We start from the raw sequence: 19,288 nt of genomic DNA on the forward strand, positions 1-19,288 counted from the left end.
CAGTTCACATTTTGTCCCACTACCAGAGAGCAGTGGGGCCCCAAGATTAAGTCTCAGTGTGAAGGCTCCTGTCTCAAGGGCTCTCTCTGGGAGGGTCCCTGTCCTTTGTCCACCACTGCCTGTGCAGCCAAAGTTTGTTGGCCATGTGTTCTGTCCTAGGTTTTGGAGCCAACAGAAGTCTGAGAGGCTCTGGCTGAAGAATGTGGCTGCACACTGACTCCGGGGCAAGGAAAACTTGGAGTCGCCAGTGGGGAGCTGGGGCCTCTCCTTGAAGCACTCCCCAAAGCTCCAAGCTGTGCCCGTGCGTCCAAGGCTAAGCAAGCCTGGAGCAGCCTCTGTAACAGGGAGCAGGGTTCCATCACCCCGGGAGGAATCCAGGCACCTCAAGATGCATTGGGGGCCTTTTCTCATTTTCTAGAAAACTCTGGAGGGAACAAAAGAGGCCAGCCATGAAGTTCAAACTCAGACCAGGACACAACTCTCTATTTCCAGGGCCCCTCTCCTGGGTGTCCCATTCTGGAAGTGGCCTGGCTCAATGCTCTGACTCTACTAGCATTGGTGGAACCCCAAGAGGCCTCGGGATCAGCCAGGAGCCTCTGGCCTGCACCCTCTCCACCTCATTACACTTCAAGGATGCCAGGGGAGGTCAAGCCTCCTCCACTGTTTTTTGTTTTTTTGCGGTATGTGGGCCTCTCACTGTTGTGGCTCCTCCCGTTGCAGAGCACAGGCTCCGGACGCGCAGGCTCAGTGGCCATGGCTCACAGGCCCAGCCGCTCTGCGGCATGTGGGATCTTCCCGGACCGGGGCACGAACCCGTGTCCCCTGCATCGGCAGGCAGACTCTCAACCACTGCGCCACCAGGGAAGCCCTGCTTTTTTTTTTTTAAAACAACCCAAGGCATTTCTTTTTTCCTATTCCTTTGATTCTCGGTGGGAGCAGTATGGGGTTTGAAAGAAGGGAGTGAAGCGCAGGCAGCTGAAGTTTTCTGAGCATGAACAGGGAAAACAAAACACCCACTTCCAGCCAGTGGGGCACGGCGAGGCCGCCCTGTGTTTTGATAACGTTGTGGTTCACCAGTCCCACACCTATTTTTGGAGGTGGTGGGTAGGAAGCGAGGTAACACAACACAGATGTTAGCATGAAAGCAAGCATGGGCATTCTCCAACTCACATTCCACATGTGGGCTTGGTCCTGCTACCCAGTCAGGGCCAGGCTCACAGTTCAGAGGGGAACTAGAGGTCAGCAAAGGTGCCAGGGCCCCTGCGTGGATTAGCTCGCCTGATAAACCCACCTGCCAGTCCCAGAGCCTCCCTGCCTTGGCGTCTCACCCCAGCAATGAAAGAAACGCAGCTCTGCTGTGGCTGGATGGACAAAACCACCTGGACCCAAGTCTCTGAGTTTTATTAGTCATTCAATAGAGAAGTCAATTTCCTAATGAACTGCGGGCTGGAAGGGAAGCTAGGAATCACCTCTCTCACCTCTTTATTTTCTGAGGAGAAACTGAAACCTTAAAGAGATTAATTAAGGAATCAGCTAGTGCGTGACTGTCATGAACTGACTTGTGTCCCCCCCAAAATTCATATGCTGAAGCCCTAACCCCCATGTTAGTCCAAATGTGACTCACTTGGACTTAGGGCCTTTCAAGAGGTAACTAAGGTTAAATGAGATCATATGGATGGGCCCTAATCCAGTAGGACTGGTTTCCTTAGAAGAGAAAGAGTCACCAGGGATGTGTGTGCACAGAGGAAAGGCCATGTGAGGACACAGTGAGAAGGCGGCCATCTGCAAGCCAAGGGGAGAGGCCTCAAGAGAAACCAACCCTGCCGACACCTTGATCTTGGACTTCCAGCCTCCAGACTCTGAGAATATAAATTTTTATTGTTTAAGCCACCCAGTCTGTGGTATTTTGCTATGGCAGCCCCAGAAAACTAACACAGTGATAAAGCTTGGGAGTCTTGGTTTTTCTGCTCAGTGGTGTTACCAATGCCCTTAGGAGCCCCAAGGCAGGCCCTGCAGAAGCCTGGCCCACTGACATGGGAGACGGCTCATACAGCCCACAGGGATTTCTTTCAGAGGTGACATCCTTCTTTTCCTTCCCGGGGGATAGAAATGGCAGATCCAGGCGTAAAACTCTCCCACGCCCTATGCTTGGGCACTGGGCTCATCTTTTAGAGCCTGGAGGGCCCATGAGAGGGTGAGGGCTGTTTGTGCTGGGAGTGTGGTGCCCCCACTGGCATGACCGGCACATGGGCAAGCTCAGCTCCACCTACCATAAAACCCTTCTGGAAAACTTCACTTTCTTTGGCCTAGGTCTTTCCTTTGGGTTGAAAACCCCATTCCACCCAAGTCCAATCTGTCTGAAGAGAATGGTGCCCCAGCATACTGGGACTCTTGGCACGTCAGCTTTTATAGCTCTGTTATGGCTTTCTTGGAATGCTGCTCAGCAATTACACATGGCAAGCCCTCCCTGCAGCTGTGGGGCTGTGGCCCTCGCTCCTGCTCACCCCCAAGCAAATGCCTGGCTTGGCTGAGGGCTGTTGGGTCCACATTTTTGGCCCCATTGGGCGGTGAACTGTTGTGGCTGACCAGTCCAGTAGTGCCTTTGACATGCTGGTGCCAAGGCCAAGAATCATTGTCAGAGCAGGCACCTGGCTGGGGAGCCATTCTGTACCCTGATGTGTCTGCATCTGCTCATTTTAAAAATAAGCCTTCAAGAAGTTCTTCCAATGTGTCAGCCCTGTACCAAATTCATGGCTTAGTGAAGAGCATTAAATAGGGTTTACCGGGCCTTTTTGGAGGATTGGATAGACGACCTCCTGGCAAAGAGGAGTTCATCCTGTTGGCCACCCCTGTGGGAAAGGTCACCCACACGAGGGGACACGATGCAGGTTTTTAGAGACCCCATCTCAGGAAGGGAGGGATGTGTCTCGGACATAACGCTGTAAAGGTTCCCTTTTCTTTCCCTCTGGAAGCCAGAATACAGTCTTCGGTCCCCAGATACTATGTGTATTGTGCTTAGATCTGTGTGATTTGCAGACCTGCTGTAATGTGGTTCCTCTGGGTTCTTGGAAAGGGCTTTTGCCAAGGGCACTTGAATACCTCGCAGGAAGGACTGAGTTACAATCACCCTGTATGGCCAGCCCCAGTGCAGGGCGTGGTGCACAGTGGATCCCCAGCATCTGCCAGTAAGGCCAGTAGAGCTCATCCATGTGTCTTTTCATTTCGCTCCTCCACCAAGGCCAGGTGACGGTCACCAACAGTGAGAGCAGCAGAGCCTGACAACTTTCTGAGCTCATCATCAGAGCACCCTACGACCACCTGTTGGAAAGCTTTAGCCTGAGGCCACCTGGTCTACATTTTCTGGGGCTTCAGTGACCAAAATATAACAGAGTTCCCTCTGGGCGTCCAGGCTCCTTACCCTTTTCTGGAAGCCCATGGCGGGGATGTTACATCTCACACCAGCATCTTCTTCATGGTTGCAGCCCTGAGACTCAGCATTGAACTTGCAGTCTATGATGGACTTCTCATTCCCGGTGCACTGGATTTCATTGAGGTGGATGGGTCCTATCCCTGGGGATGGAAAATGCACATAGGCTATGAAAGCTTCTAGGATGGGAAAGAAAGTTCCAGACAATAAGAACATGCCTCTGCCATCCTCAAAATCCTCCCAACCACCTCCTATAATCAGCTCGATGACCCAGGCCTCTTCTACCTGGAGAGAATTTTTTCTTGTCTTGGGAATCATTTCTTCCATGAGAAGAAACAAAAGTTGCTACTAACTTGTGTGACCTTGACCAACTCACTCAGCCTCTCTGAATATCATTTTCTCACTGAAATGAAGGGGTTGGACTAGAGGACAACATTCCATGCACTGATGAATCCGAAAGGGGTGACTGTCCCTGTGTAGTCAGGCTCCCTGCAGGAAAGAGATGGCATTCTCAAATTGGATGATCTGAGTTAGAGAAAGAGATTTTAAAAATAAAGGTATAGACAGAGCATGGGGAAATCACAAAATCACAGTGGATAGTCCAGGACTTGTGGGCTAATAACCCTGGGGCGCAGAGGCCACCCCCAGGCCTGCAGGAGTAAAGGGAGGGTGCCAATATCTGGCTCAGGAGAGCGAAAAGGCCACCTTTGAAGAGCCGTTACCCTCGGTGGAGGGACACAGTGGCCCACAAGGAGAATAAAGACCTGGCCCCTCCACTCTCCCCACCTCCAGTCTCCCCCAGGGCTCTCAGCTGGCCACACCCAAGCCTGCCTCCCAGGACCCTGGACCATGTGGGCAAGGCGGAGAGTGGAGCTGTAAGGGCAGACGGAAGACATTCAGCAAGGACCTCTAGTGTGCATGCGGGAAGCTCCCCTTACGGGCACCGGGGTGACAAGGGGGAGCCTCCCACTGCTGGGGAGAGGGAATTCCGTCTGTCTGGCATTCAGCTCAGCTCAGCTCACACACCCGCCTCTCCTCTGTCTTGCCCATCAAGATGGATCCAAGTCCAGTTCTTTCCGGGAGCTCCTGACTGCCTGGAAGCCCACCTTGGACCCTGTCTTGCCCTGCGTTCTCCTCTCTCTCCTGGTCCTCACCACCCTCCTCCGGTTCGGGTCGGTCCCTCAGCACCCAAACGTGCTAAAATCTCCCATCTTTACAACGACCCTCCCCTGACCCTCCACCTCCCTCTGGCCTGTCACTTTCCTCCCCTTCAGGGAGAACTTCTTGAAAGACTCATCTGCTTTTGTCCTTTCTAATTCCAGCAGGAGGGCCTTCTCCAGTGTGTTTTTCCGCCAGCACCTCCCCATCTCAGGAAGTGGCACCTCCATCCACCTGGCCGCTCTCAGCAGAACCCAGAGGCACCGCCGCCTCCTCCTTTATCACAGACAAGCAATCCTTCACCATGTTCTGTTCGCTCCCCCAAATCTCAGTGCTTTTCATTTCTGCCACCACGACACTAGTCCAACCCTGTCATCTCCCAGTAGGACGAATGAAATAGCCTCTAGTCTCCCTCCGGCTCTCTTAGTCCAAAATATTTGCCACGCACAGCCCAAGAGATTTTTTAATGCACATTGAATCATGTCACCCCCTGCCTTAAACCCCTGTGATGGCTTCTCACTGCACTTCAGGGTAAAATCCACAGTCCCCAAATGGTCCAACCAGGGATAGGCCTCCACTTAGCGTTCCAGCTTTGCCTGCTCCTCCCTAGCTCGGCCACACCAGCCTCCCTTTGGCTGTTCCATTGAGCCAAGCATTTCCCTCCGCCCGGATCTTCTTCCTCCCCCTCCTCAGCAGCGAACTCCTGCTCATCCTTCAGGGCTCAGCTTTGATGCCACTTTGATGGCACAGCCTTTCTGAGCCGCATCTAGGCTGGGTCCCCTCGGGGAGCCCCCACTGAGCACTCTGCTTCACACTGCACTCAAGTGCCTCCCTGTTCAATGTCTGTCTGCTTCCCCACTGGGTGGGAGGCCCCACGAGGGCAGGCACTAGGTCTGTGTGCCTTGTGAATTCCCAACAAGAGCCTGGCAAACAGGAAGTGTTGCAAGCAGCATCTGAGTGGATGTCTTTGACTTCACTAAGTCCCTGCTGATGTCAGCCTCTCTGCCAGGTGTTGGGGACTCACAGAGGAATTAAGGCAGGCCCTGCCATGACAAGCTCACAGTTAGTGCCTGGGGGAGGCAGACACTTACACAAAGACTTGTAATATCATGTGGTAAATGATAAAGATGGAGGTGACTTCCTGTGCTTTGGAGTCCAAAGGAGGGACCCTCGGCTCTTGGCTTTTGGAGACACCTGGTATCTAGGCTCACGGAGCCCCAAAATTAAATTCCAGGGGAACCCCCTGTGACAGGTAAGAACCAAGTTTCCATTTCCCTGGAAATTCATAAATGACGAAGCTTCCAATTCCTTGGAATTTTATAAAATTGATAAAAACACATCAGTCACTATGGCTGGAAATATCCAAGGACTCAGAGCGGAAAGGCTATGCAAAATACAGATCCCCAACAGGGACTCTGAAGCAAGCAGGGCCACAGCTCATGAATTAAGATGGGCTCAGAAACACAGAGCAACCTTGGATTTGAGTATCCAGTTAGAGCAGTGGCTCGTTTGATGATTGTGAGGATAGTGATGATGGTGATAATGGCAATGATGACAGTGATGATGGTACTGGCGGTAATGATGATGGTGTTGGTGGTGATGATGGTGGTGATGGTGATGATGATGGTGATGGTGGTGATGGTGATGATGATGATGATGGTGGTGATGGTGATGACTATGGTGGTGGAGATTGTACCTAATATTTATTGAGCACTCACTATGTGTTGGATTCTGTCCTAAACACATTGTTTATATTAACTCATTTAATCACCCCAACAAAATGGTCCCCACAGAAGACCAAAGATTAAGTAACTGGGCTGATGGAGGAACCAGTATTCAAACCAGGCAGTCTGACCCCACAGCATGATCTTCCTGAGTTTCTGAAGCTCATTCAGGAGAGTCAGGAGAGGAAACCCTAGGCTGGAAAAGAGCAGAAGTTTGCTCTGGGAAAGAGCTGAGCTGTTGGAAGCGCCTATGTTCCCCTTCATCTAGGGGTGCCGCCTCTGCCTCCTGCCCCCCGACACCCCTCCTCCTTTCTGCCCATCTAAGCAGAGGCCTGCCTTCAAGGATCACTGTGGATCCTTCCTCCTTTATGGCTCAGCTTGAACGACCTCACCCTCGTCTGCAGCATTTACTTTTTACGCCCCTCCCTGGCTCACAAGGCAATGAGCTGGGTGCTGAGCCTGAGAGTGGATGCAGCCTGTGTCTCCTTGGGCAGTGATGGAACCTTCAGGAACTCCACTTTCCTCATCTGTAAAGGGCAATGACGATATCTATCTTGCACGGTTGGGATTATTAGGACTGGATGAGACAAAGTGTGTCAAGTTACCAGGGACTCAGTAAAGGGTAAGAATTATTATCAGGGTTATTTCTTATATATCATCGCCTACTTGTTAGTGTAAAAGCGCTTTGATTGGGGTTATTTCTTATTTCTCTCACTTGACGTGACCTCCTGGAGAGTAGAAACCATTACTATAAATGTGGAATAAATGAATTCTCTGTTCCAGGCTCCGGCCCAAACAGTACTCAATGAACGCGTACGGATTGCTAGACTACAGGACTGGACAGGAGAGAAAAGATTAACGCAAGAGCCTAACACGCTTTAGACTCCAGCTAACAACTGGTTAGGCTCCTTCTGGCCTAACTTATGTAAACTGACGTGGCTGTCTACAGACGTCTGGGGATGAGGCCCCAGAGGGCAGGGCCCACTTTCCTGAAGCATGCACATTCGTGGCACAGCAGGGCAGAGCACAGAGGTGGGAGGACCAGGGTTTCTTACCCTCTTCCCTACACCACCCAGTTCTGGGGTGGGTTGGGCAGGGTGTGAGGTGTCGCTGAAGGACACTGGCCTGGGGGTCCAGCCCAGCCCTTGCCCAGTGGTGTCTCTGGGTTGCTGGCTCCTTTGGTCAAGCTGGGTTTGACCTGCTGTATCCTGACCCCAGCTTTCCCCTCCTCCTGGGCTCTGGACTGTCCTCTGAATCCCTCCCAGGCATGATGCCTCCCCCACCTTCACCTTGGTCTTGCTCTTCCCCCACGTGCAAACCCTGGCCCCGGTGACCACAGGCCTGGGGCAGGAGAGGATGCTGGGGAGAAGCCATGTCCAACCTGCTAGAACGATGTTATGGACTTGGGACCCACAAACAACTCTGCAGGTTGCCATCAGATTTTGACGATCACAGTAGAATAGACTAGGACAACGCACAGCGTTTTGCATGTTATAAAGGGAAGCACTGTTTCCAGAGACCTATGCTTCGAAGCTTTACGTGCATGTGCTGTCAGTATTTCTGATGGGCGGTTTCAAGCAAAAGGGTTTGAAAGGCACTGTTCTGGAGCTGCCCCATCCAGCGCAGCAGCTGCCACCTCGCCGAGCACTTGGAATGTGGCCAGTCCAGACCAAGATGGGCTGTAAGTGCAAAACGCATCCTGCATGTCAGAGAGTCAGTACCTACCTGTGAACTATCTCATCAAGAGCATTTATACTGATTACATGTTGAAGTCAAATATCTTGGAAATATTATATACAATATTAAGTAAAATAGATTATTAAAATGAATTTCATCTGTTTCTTTTTATTTGTTCTTTACGTGGCTACTAGAAAATGTCAACATTACATATGTGGCTCACATTCTATGTCTGTTGGACAGCGTGGGTCTGGAGTGTTGGAACTTCTTTACCAAGTGCTTGTTCAGCTCACCCTACTTATGCAACTGGAACTCATTCATTTATTCATTCCTTTTTTTTTTTTCTTTTTTGGCTACACTGCGAGGCTTGTGGGATTCTCTAGTTCCCCAACCAGGGATCCAACCCGTGCCCCCTGCAGTGGAAGCACGGAGTCCTAACCACTGGACTGCCAGGGAAGTCCCTCATTCATTCATTCTTGATAAAATGAATGTCTCCAGAGCACTATGAGTCAGGCATGGTGGGAGCCAGTTGTGTGAACAGACAGCTGGAGTTCAGATGTGTACAGGGAATCTCAGAACACAAAGCACAGTGCCTGATTCTGACCTAACATCCATGCTGGTGATAAGAACAGGTCTCAGGATCTCAGGAGGCTGGACAGACAGAACCTCAGACACCGTGAATCCAGTGAAGGATCTGAGACCCAGAAGTTTGCTCAAGCCCACCGAGCATGTAGGTGGCAGGGCCAGGACCAGGACTCAGACTGCCCGCCCCTCAGCACTTGCCCTTTCACTACCCTCGCTGTGGGTGTGGAAACTTGGTCCACCAGCTAGAGGCAGGGCTGAGGATGGACCCTGACTGCTCTGTGGCTTGACATCAAATGTGGACTTTTCCCTTTCTGCCTACCAGAGTTGACCTGCCCAGTGTGGCAGAAGATGATAAATCATCCAGTGGTTCTTTCAAGGACAGCACTGAAAATGCCAGATGTCTCTTTCTCCCAGAGTTCTGTGGGCCCTGGGAAAATTTTGGCTGCTCTGGGCAGTGAAATAATTAGGTCAAATAGCACACACCCATGATAAATGGAATGTTTATGTCAGCCGGTGCTTGTTTCTTCCTCAGAATGAGTGGTCTTTGTCCTGTAGGCCTGGGGTGGCCACAAACCAACACATTAGCCAATTAGTACAATGGACTGTGGGAATATTCGAGATCCAAGGGAACCGCAAAGAGCTCACCACGACAGGGGAGGAGAAAGATTGTCACTGAGGTCACTGACGGCTGGCACGAAGGAACGTTCTAGTCCACCCTAGACCCTCAAACTTCAGTAGACCCCAGGAAGCTTGCAGGGATTGGAGGTAGAGATGCTCTGAACGTGAGCAGGCTGAGACAGGTGGGTAGAAGGGAGAAGCCCACATCTGAGAGTTAGAAGACCTGAGTTTCAATCTTTCTCTGCCACTAACTATAAGTGTGACCTCAGGCTCGCTCTCCAGAGCCTCAGATTCCTCATCTGTTGGACAAGATGACCTCTGAGCTCTTCTGCTGCAGCGGCATCTATCATTCCAAGACTGTCTCTCGGGTCCACTGGGCTGATATTTCCTCCAGGTTGTGGCCAATGACCTCACCATACTCCTTTCTGTGGGGTGATGGTGTTGTTTCTGACAGTGTGGAAACATCCTCTCCTCACGGGATAGGACAGCCCACCCTCGTCTGCAGCCCCCTCTCCTCCCTCCCCACCCCCTCCCAGCCACGGCAGCCCCCGGTCTGCAGCAGCCTCCCTGGGGGTCAACACTGAAAAGATTCCTGCAGATGATTGGTTTCATTTGCTCAACACACAAAGTCCCCCTGGGTGGGGGGGTGGGGGGGGCACTGGACGCTCGCTGGGCTGCAGAGTCTGTTTGGGGCAAAGACTCCACCCTCTGCAGGACCAGGGCTGGCACAGGGCAGTGGTCTTCATGGGGGTCGGGAGGGGAAGTTATCTGTTGTCTTGCCATGTCATGTTTACAGCATTCCTCTCAACAGGGTGACCTGCTTGACAGCCTCCTATACTCTTGTTCTTTGCTCAAAGGAAAGATCTGTTTGAGACACTGAATAAAAACCAGGCCCTTCTTTTGTTGGCATCTCATGACATCGGGAGCAGGGCATCCTGTTCCCAGTCTCGGGCGGCAGGGAGAGGATGTTTGTGGTGCTAACTGAGGGTGGAAAAGTAAGATGACATTCAGGATTCTTTTGTGCCCGGGGTGGTCCATAGCCTCATGAATTCTGAGGTCTTCTCCTGGGGGAAGGACCTGGAAATTCCAGTGTTTTCACTGGGGCTGTGGGGAGCACTGGGTTAGGAGTTGGGTAGGCCTCCATTAGAATGTTCATTGGGTGCTAACATGCTGTCTCGTCTCGGTCGTTTACTTCCTTCTCTGGGTCTCAGCTTCCAAATCCGTGAAATGGGCACTCAATAGTCCCTAAGGCCCTTCCAGCTCCAACTGCCTGGAGAGAGGCCTGGGATTGTCTAATAGAGCAGCAGCTGCTGGAGGGAGGAGGCAAAGCAAGAAGAGCCTGGAAAGGATGAGGCCAGCCAGCCCCGCGCTGGGCTCCCCATGTGACACTTTCCGTGAAGAGAGGCACAGAACGTCCTCCCCACGCCTTACCTTGCCCCAGCCGGGAGCCTGTGATGGCCTCTTTGGCGCTCCCGAAGCCCAGCTCTCTGCAGACCACGCTGGCGGACACCAGGTCCCACTTGTCGTCGCAGACGGTACCCCATTCTCCGTTCTTGAGCACCTCCACGCGGCCCTCCCCGACGTTGGCACCTCCTCTCAACCGCACCAGGGGTTGCTGAAGAGACACATGGTCCTGCTGAGTGCAGCTCACTCCCTTCCTTTCCCAACCCCTCCCCACTCCAAACCCCGGCCCCAGGCTAGAAGCTGACAGCGCTCCACCTGTGCGTGTGCCCGCGGAGGGGTGGAGGCGCGCATGCTCACTCTGCGTGGTCGGCTGGCTGTGCGCTCCCTTTGCAGCCTGCTCGTGGACCTTTCGTCCTGGACCACTGGGGAGCCCATCAGGGACCCTCATCAGCCCATCACCCCACCCCGTACTTGCTCGGGGACCTCCAGAACCTCAAGCTTCAGAGCTACAGAAAGAAGCTCCTACCCCCAAAGCCTGCAGGTTCCAAATGGATCATAAGTCTATGCTGCTGGTAACAGCGTGCTGTGGTCTAGCCCCGGGGGAGATTCCAGGGCGCTAAACGGACCAACCGCAAGAATCCTGCTCTGCAGGCCCATGAGAGGCAGGAGAGAGAAGACGGAGAGTGAGCGGGCGGGGCCCCACTGAGGCGGCCAAGACTTGGGATGGGCCGTGGCAAGGGGGTGGGGAGCCTCCCACTGGTTACGTCCCACATCGGTCCTGCAGCTGGGCTCATGAGCAGTCACCACTCCAGCTCCGCCACCCCGATTCTACTCCACGTCCAGATCAGCCCAACTCTTCAGAAGAGGCAGCCTTAAAGGCGTATTAATTGCACAGGAGTAAGACCTACTCTCCAAGCATCTTAATCCCGTTGGATTACACCTTACAAGATGGGAGACGGGTCATTTGACTCCATCTGCCCACATACCCTGCTTTGCATCCGTTTCTGTGCATGCGTGCGTGCGTGTGTGTGTGTGTGTGTGTGTGTGTGTGTGCTGGGGTGGGGAACTCAGAAGGCTGTGAGGCTCTGAGTTATGGCTGATGCCATTTGATTCAACACAGAAGGAGTCAGGGGTGACTGTGCAGCCCTTCTATGTGTGTTGGATCACACCAGAGTCATTGTTCTACCCTGGCCCGTGCAGTCCTCAGCCCCGGACTCCCTTCATCGCACCCACTGATGGTCTGGACGAGGCAGGCCTGGTTGGAGGTGGTGTTTTTCAAGCATTAACATACAGCAGTCATCTCGAGGGCCAAGGCATCCAACGAGAGCCTGTGTCTCCATCCTCCAGCCAAGGTCCCCACCCAGATTTACAGACCTCAGGGACAGACCCTGGCACTAGAGGGAGAAGAAAAGAGGGACAGGGAGGGGTGCAAAACCCACACTGGCTTCAAGAAACTTTAGTCTAGCTTTAGAAAACACGACAGATACGACTGCTGGCCCCAGCCCCTGACTGTTGTAGAACCGTGACCTCTCCCTTCCCCCATTTCCTTTCCCAAGCTCTCTAGCTGGATGTCAGGGTCCCCTTCCCATGGAGCGGACCATCCGTGACTCAGGCGTAAGGCAGAGCCCCAGATAACCTTACCCTATCTGGCAGAGGCCAGGCAGAGTCAGCTGGCCCTGGAGGAAAGAAAGAAACCAAGGGAAAATGTGATGTAAGCCTCGCTTGCTCTTTTTTTTTTGAATTGGTCTGGTATGAACTCGATTCCTTTGCTTTCAACCACACAGTAAGAGGAATTCCAAAACAGTAGGACCTGGTATTCTGGATGACACAGGAGGAAAGCTCAGAGGCTCAGGCTGAGGCTGTAGAAAGGATGTGGCTGTCAAATCACGTGGCAGTGGAGGCGGGGGCACGTGAGGGGCTGCAGGCATGCCTGTGTGGCCTGGCTGCACACGTGTGATGTGTGGTCAGGTCTGTGCAGTTTGGAGGCCCTGGTGGGGACTGAGGGGGACAGGGCTGGCTTCCGGCCGGAAGTGCCAGGAAGACACCCCAAAGAGTTCCCACACCCTCCGGCTGATGCCTGGGCTTGCTGTGTTCACTTCACTCCTTTTGTTTAAGGGTCCTTCTTTTGTCCAAATATGCCACCCCAGCCTGGGAGGGGGCACTCAGTGTGGCTTATCGGCTCCTGCCCGGGTTTCTCATTTCCACTGGATGAGTGTTATCAGCCCCTGTCCAAGAGCAGGTCATTAGATGTTGATGGAGAGGAGAGATTGGAGAGGGCAGGGGGGTAGATAGGGGGAGAGACATGGAGAAGGGACAGTGGACACAGAATGAGGCTGCCTCGGCTTGGGGAGGGGTTGCTACTCCTGCCCTCCACTCCACCCCCCTACCTGGACCCGCCTGACACACCATCTGCCCCCATCAGAGTTTACTCTCTCATCTTACCCCTAATGCGATCGGAGCTGACCTGGAACCTGTCCTGGCCCAGGGGACGGACTCCCAAGTAATTAGGTTTCATCTGATACAGGGAATCAATCCCTACTAAACGATTAGCTCTCTTTCCTACACATGCCTCTGCTCTTCCCACCCACCGGCCCGTATTAGCAATTTTCAGAGTATGCAAATCACAGAGACCTTCTGTGGATATATGAAAAGAGGAGCGTAGGAAACAGAAAAGCTGCCTAATGATTTTCAAGGGAAGACAGAATAGTGCACTTTCTCGTCTTCAGAGGATGTGTCAAGCCTGCCAGTGGTTGGGATAGTTTGCTTGTCCTAAGGAATCAGTCAGTTGAAGTGGGGATGTAATTGATGTGAAGAGACGTACACTGACATCTCTTGAATACACGCACACGCACACACACTGGCTGGTTCACAAACGTATCACGTGATAACGGGTACAGATCACACAGACGTGGTGATGGCACGTTTCTATTTACTATCACGGTGACAGCTTTTAAAAACTGTCACCCTTTCTGTTGCAGAATAAACCAAAACTTGTTGGAAAGTTGCTGATTTCATCTGCTTTTGACGGTTGGATGGTGTTTCCAAAGGCCCCAGGATGCTTGATTCCTCCGGGAATTGTGCAGGAGCCCCAGGTGGCCACTCCCACCCTTCATGCGGTCCACAGATAGCACACGGAGCCTGTGACGTCAGTAATGAGTCATGTTCCTCTCCAGTGTATCTGTCCCCCACAAAGGGGACGCTGGCCTCAGAATACAGCAGCAGTGGAAGGACAGGTAGGGGTGCTAATGATTAGGGGCAGGGGCTCAGCTTCTTGTCACACCCTAGAGGTGGCATCTATCGGAGGGGCTGGCCCTGACAGGTGTCCTCTGCCTTCCTGCCCTCTAGAAAAGTGGTCTTCATTTCCTTGCTCTCTCTTGGGGGTCCCTCTCTGCTCCCTTAACCACCAGACCTCCCCCTCAGGTGCCAAGTGGCCAAATCACCTGCCCCATCCTCACCTCTGGCTTGTAGGCTTTCCGGAATCTTGAGGGTCCATCAGGGCTGAAGACCTGGCCAGGCACACAACTCACCACGGCCGGCAGTCCATTCTCACAGGTGACATTCTTGACGGGGTCCAGCGACACCTGAGGGCCCAGCTTGCAGCTGGAGATGTGGGCCTCCGTGCCTGTGCAGTCCATGGAGAATAGCCAATAGCGCTGCTTCTTGCGGGCGGCAAACATTCTGCAGAAGGTAAGACGGGGCAGGTGACCAAGGCACCATGGTGCCCACCCCTCCCTTTTTCCACAACTGGGCATTGGCCCCTTCCCGGGGCCAGCCATTGTGCCAGCTGCTGGGGATCTGGTGGTGGAACCAGAGAGGCACGGTCCCTGCTCTTGGGATTCAGTCCTACTCCAGACAGAGCTCTGCAGGGTGCATCTGCCAGCACTCACTGAGCCCTTGGTCATGTTGGGCCCACGCTGGGCACTGGGGAGAAGGACCCGGAAGGGCAGTGGTGGCCTCCTGCCCCCAGGAAGCTCACATTCTAGAAGACAAGGGACTGAGTGTAGTGAGATAATACTAAAGCCTACAAATACAAAATGCAGAAAGGGATCTAAGAGAGACAAATACAATGGAATATTAGTCATAAAAAAAGAATGAAATATTGCCATTTGCAGCAACATGGATGGACCTAGATATTATCATACTAAGTGAAGTTAAGTCAGACAGAAAAAGACAAGATGTTATGGAAAAACCCAAACGAAATTTTTGGCCAACCCAATATTATATGGTATCACTTATATGTGGAATCTAAAAAACTAATACAAATGAACTCATATACAAAACAGAAACAGACTCAACAGACATAGAAAACAAACTTATGGTTACCAAAGGGGAAACGGGGGAGGGATGAATTACGATTTGGGATTAACAGATACACACAACTATATGTAAAGTAGATAAAGAACAAGGACCTACTGCATAGCACAGGGAACTATATTCAATATGCTGTAATAACCTATAATGGAAAAGAATCTTCAGTTTTATATGTATATATGAAGAAAAGTTATATATAAATATATATAAAAGAATATATATATAACTGAACCACTTCGTTGTACACCTGAAACTAACACAATATTGTAAATCAACTATACTTCAAAAGATAGATAAATAGATAGATAAATGAATAAATAAATAAATAAATAAAAGAGATGGGACCCCTGGTCCCAGGAAACCCCTCAGTCCTGAGCAATCAGAAGGGTTGGTCACCCAAACTCTTCAGATAGCTTCAACATGCTGTCTTGTTTCCCTTTGTTTCTCTGCCTTTATTTCCCTTTGTCAATGAGCAGGACAAGTTGAGTGTAAACCTCTCTCCCATTGATAGACAAAATTAAAGATGTGAATCCAATGAGAATCAGTGAGAGCAGACTTAAATTATCCCCTCTGCTGAAGCAAAGTACACTTGGTTTCGTCATGGAAATTATGATGGTGATGAAACTCAGCCACAGACCACATCAAATCTTCACCCAGGGGCTTCCCTGGTGGCGCAGTGGTTGAGAGTCCGCCTGCCGATGCAGGGCACACGGGTTCGTGCCCCAGTCCCGGAAGATCCCACATGCCGCGGAGCAGCTGGGCCCGTGAGCCATGGCCGCTGAGCCTGCACGTCCGGAGCCTGTGCTCCGCAACGGGAGAGGCCACAACAGTGAAAGGCCCACGTACGGCAAAAAAAAAAAAAAAATCTTCACCTAGTTTGATCTGCTCTTCTTTTTCTAGTTTCTTAGAGTGAAAGCTGATGTCACTGATTTGATACCTTTCTTCTTTTCCAGTATAGGAGTATAAATTTCCCTCTAAGTCCTACTTTAGCTATATTCCACATATTTTGAGATACTGTGTTTTCATTTTAATTCAGGCCAAAATACTTTTTAATTTACCTTTTGATTACTTTTATGACAGAAGGATTATTTAGAACTGGGTATACAGTTTCCAATACTTGGGGATTTTCTAGATATCTTTCTGTTATTGATTTCTAACATGATTCCATCATGTTCACAGAATATGCTTTGTATGACTTGAATCATTTTAAATGTATTGAGACATAATTTATGGTCCAGGCATATTTTATGTTCTAGCTAGGTTATGTTTTCTTTTAATGTGTACTTGAAAAAATTTTGCATAGTGCTGTTGTTGAGTGGAGTGTTCTCTAAAAGCCAAATAGGTCAAACTGGGTGATAGCGTCATTCAACTCTTCTATATTCTTACTTGTTCTATAAATTATTGAGAGAGTAGAACTGAAATCACCAGCTATAAGTATGGATTTGTCTATTTCTCCTTGCAGTTCTGTCAGTTTTTACTTCATGTATTTTGAAGATCCGTTATTTGGTGCATAAACATTTCAGATTGTTATGTCCTCTTGATGAGTTAACCCCTTTATTATTATTAAATTACCATCTTTATCCTTTAAAAAAAAATTCTTCACCCAGGAGTCCGTGAGGCTGAGGTTGTCTCCATACCATATCCTAGGTAAGCTCTTAGCCTGCGTTGTGTGTTTTTATGGGGTTTTTTTTGGAAGGCAGAATATGGATCAAGGTGAGTCAAAGTTTTTTCTCAAATGATAACCAACCAGTAAGTAATGAATTGGTTAACAGAAAGGTCACTGTGCCTCAGTTTCCCCACCTCCAGATCAGATGTAGCAAAGGGATCTACTTCATCAGATTGTTAGGATAGTTAAATGAGTTAATTCTTATAAAGCACTTAACCACAGTGCCCAGCACTTGGAAGGGCTACCTAAGTGTCTGTCAAATAAATAAATAAAAACTGTACTGGTTAAAGGAAAAAAAGAAAGATGAGAGAAGAGAGATGGTGGACGACTTCAAGGAAGAGTAGGTTTGAACTGGGCCTTGAGTGATGGTGGGATTCGAAAAGGAGGAGGGCGGGGAGGACTCCCTGTCCTCTCATGCTGTCCCAGGTCTTTGGGGTCTATGTGCTCATCCCTGATTGGCGGAATCCAGTGAGATGCCAGGGAGAGCTGGATAGCATCACTGCCGGACTGCTCAGAGGAGGGGCCGCCCAGGGCAAGTTGGCCCCAGATGGGCAGGAGCAGGGTCCTGTCCCTGCTGGTCCAGCATCTCTGGAAGTTTCTGCTTTGTCTCAGAGTGAATGGGATATGAACAAAGAGGAAGGAAAAACCCTACAGATGCTGCTGATATCTTTCCTTAATCAAAAATTGCTACTGGTAGTAATTCTACTGTACCTGTGGGTGCAATGACACAGAATCTTTGAAAAAAAAAAAAAAGGACTATCTTGGGAGTTCCTTGGCGGTCCAGTGGTTAGGACTCGGTGCTTTCACTGCCGTGGCCCAGGTTCAATCCCTGGTTAGGGAACTAAGATCCCACAAGCCACGTGGAGAGGCCCCCCCACCCAATTTTATTTTTTTGAAAAAAGGACTGTCTTGGAAAATTCAGGATGTGTGCTCAACATAGCTACAGACAGAGCACAGGGCTACACAGGAGGACTGTTAATAATTCCAAGAGCCATTGCCCCTCCCCACTCCCTGGAAGGCCCCTGCACTTGGAAACACAGCCTCCAGCTTCTTTCCCCTGACACTCCCACATCAGACTGGAGAACGCACTCGGTGGGGTGGGGGTGGGGGTTACACCTTGCTATGACACCCCTACCATTGGGCGAGCAAATACACCCAAGGGATGTCAGCTGCACAAGGAGTGGTCAGATCCTACTGGACTGGAACATCTTCTGGCTCCCAGATTTCCATGACCACAAGCTTCTCCCAGGAACAGATGTACTGAGCTCTTAATATAGAGCAAAGCACCCTCGGCAGACACAGAGCTGCTCCTTCCTCCCCAGACAGCCCCACTGCCCTCTTACATCAGCTCACAGGAACTTGCCCGTGATCCTCCACAGGCTTCCACCACCAGAGCCCACCCCGCCCCCATGATTCACTCCCACAGGCCTCCCTGGGATGCAGATACGGGGATGCAGATATGAGGCGCTGGGGAGGATGCGTGGACAGCCCACTCCAGGCCTGCTGATTGGTGGGCGACTGGAGTTACAGGACAGCCGTTGGCCAAGCGGGAAGCCTACTTAAGAAAGAGGTATCTAGCCCGATAGCTGGGTGGCTAGAAGAACACTGAGCTGAACGATTCAACTAAAAAATGAGGAGTCCTCCTGGCTCTCCCCCAGCCAAGGAGGAAGCCAGACTTCGTAGAGATTCTGCCTGCTATGTGATTATGTCTATTCCAATTGTGCATTCTGGACCTAGGGAAATAACCACCGGTTGGGTTCAGGGGCCCACTGGGCTCACTATGAGTGGACCTGAGGCCAAACTCCATTGATCACCCGACGTCCATACTCTGACTGTGGGCCACAGGGATGTTTGGGCCCCTGGAATCAGTGTCAGTTCAGAGCCCGTGTCCAGTGGTGCCTGAAGTTCTGATTATTTCCTCGTGCCCAACATACAGTGATCTCCTCCTTTGGAGAAGGCTGGGCCAATGATTAACAGTATACATTTTGGGCAGTAAGCCACAGTCCTTCTTCAAGGGGACCTGGCCTCCTCTTCATTCAAGGGCTTCTGGGTCTGTAAACTAGCTCAAGTCTGGATATTGATTGAGAGGCCGGGCCTGTTTTTATGATTCAGGTTAGAGTTTTGTTCTCTTGACCTAGAACTTTTCTGCTTTTACAGATCAAGAATTGAGTAGGGAATTCCCTGGCGGTCCAGTGGTTAGGACTCCACGCTCTCACTGCCGAGGGCCAGGGTTCAATCCCTGGCCGGGGAACTAAAATTCCACAAGACTCAGGGTGTGCCCCCCCACCCAAAAAACAGATTTGAGGAGGCTTCCTATTTCACTTCTAGGAACACCACGATCCAGCCAACTAGATCAACTGGTCAATACCACAGGTCTGCAGGAGTCAGAGTATTCTGATCTGCTGGCCATTCAGTGGCCACGCCCACCTTGCCTTTGGCGTTGAATGCTGTCACTTGGCCCCTGCCACCCCTGATCCGATTACCCCCATTGCATTTAGGCTTCCCAACCTGCGGTGACGGCAGCTCCCACCCTGAGGTCTGGCTTACAGAGAAGAGCAATCAGAGAGCTCTTAAGAACGCCAGGGCTCCCCTCACAAACTCATTCCTCACGGTCATGGTGATAAGTCTGTCTTCTGGACCCTCCCGGGTGGGAGAGTAGGTCTTAGATGACAAATCCACTCCAACATTCCAGTCTCCCCAAGCCTCTGAACCCCTTTC

At 51.1% G+C, this 19,288-nt stretch overlaps 1 protein-coding gene across 1 annotated transcript in view; it reads right to left on the reverse strand.

Annotated features, from left to right (window-relative positions):
* LOXL2 (lysyl oxidase like 2) overlaps positions 1-19,288 on the reverse strand; it is a 101,623-nt gene that overhangs the window by 28,270 nt on the left and 54,065 nt on the right. The window contains exons 5-7 of the mRNA XM_081237576.1: positions 14,049-14,271; positions 10,621-10,804; positions 3,419-3,570 (exon numbers count right to left, since the gene is read on the reverse strand). Coding sequence (XP_081093702.1) covers positions 3,419-3,570; positions 10,621-10,804; positions 14,049-14,271 — 559 coding nt within the window. The remainder of the gene's footprint in view (positions 1-3,418; positions 3,571-10,620; positions 10,805-14,048; positions 14,272-19,288) is intronic.

The sequence above is a fragment of the Mesoplodon bidens genome (genome assembly GCF_964165515.1).
Source record: "Mesoplodon bidens genome assembly, chromosome: 6".
Taxonomy (NCBI): domain Eukaryota; kingdom Metazoa; phylum Chordata; class Mammalia; order Artiodactyla; family Ziphiidae; genus Mesoplodon; species Mesoplodon bidens.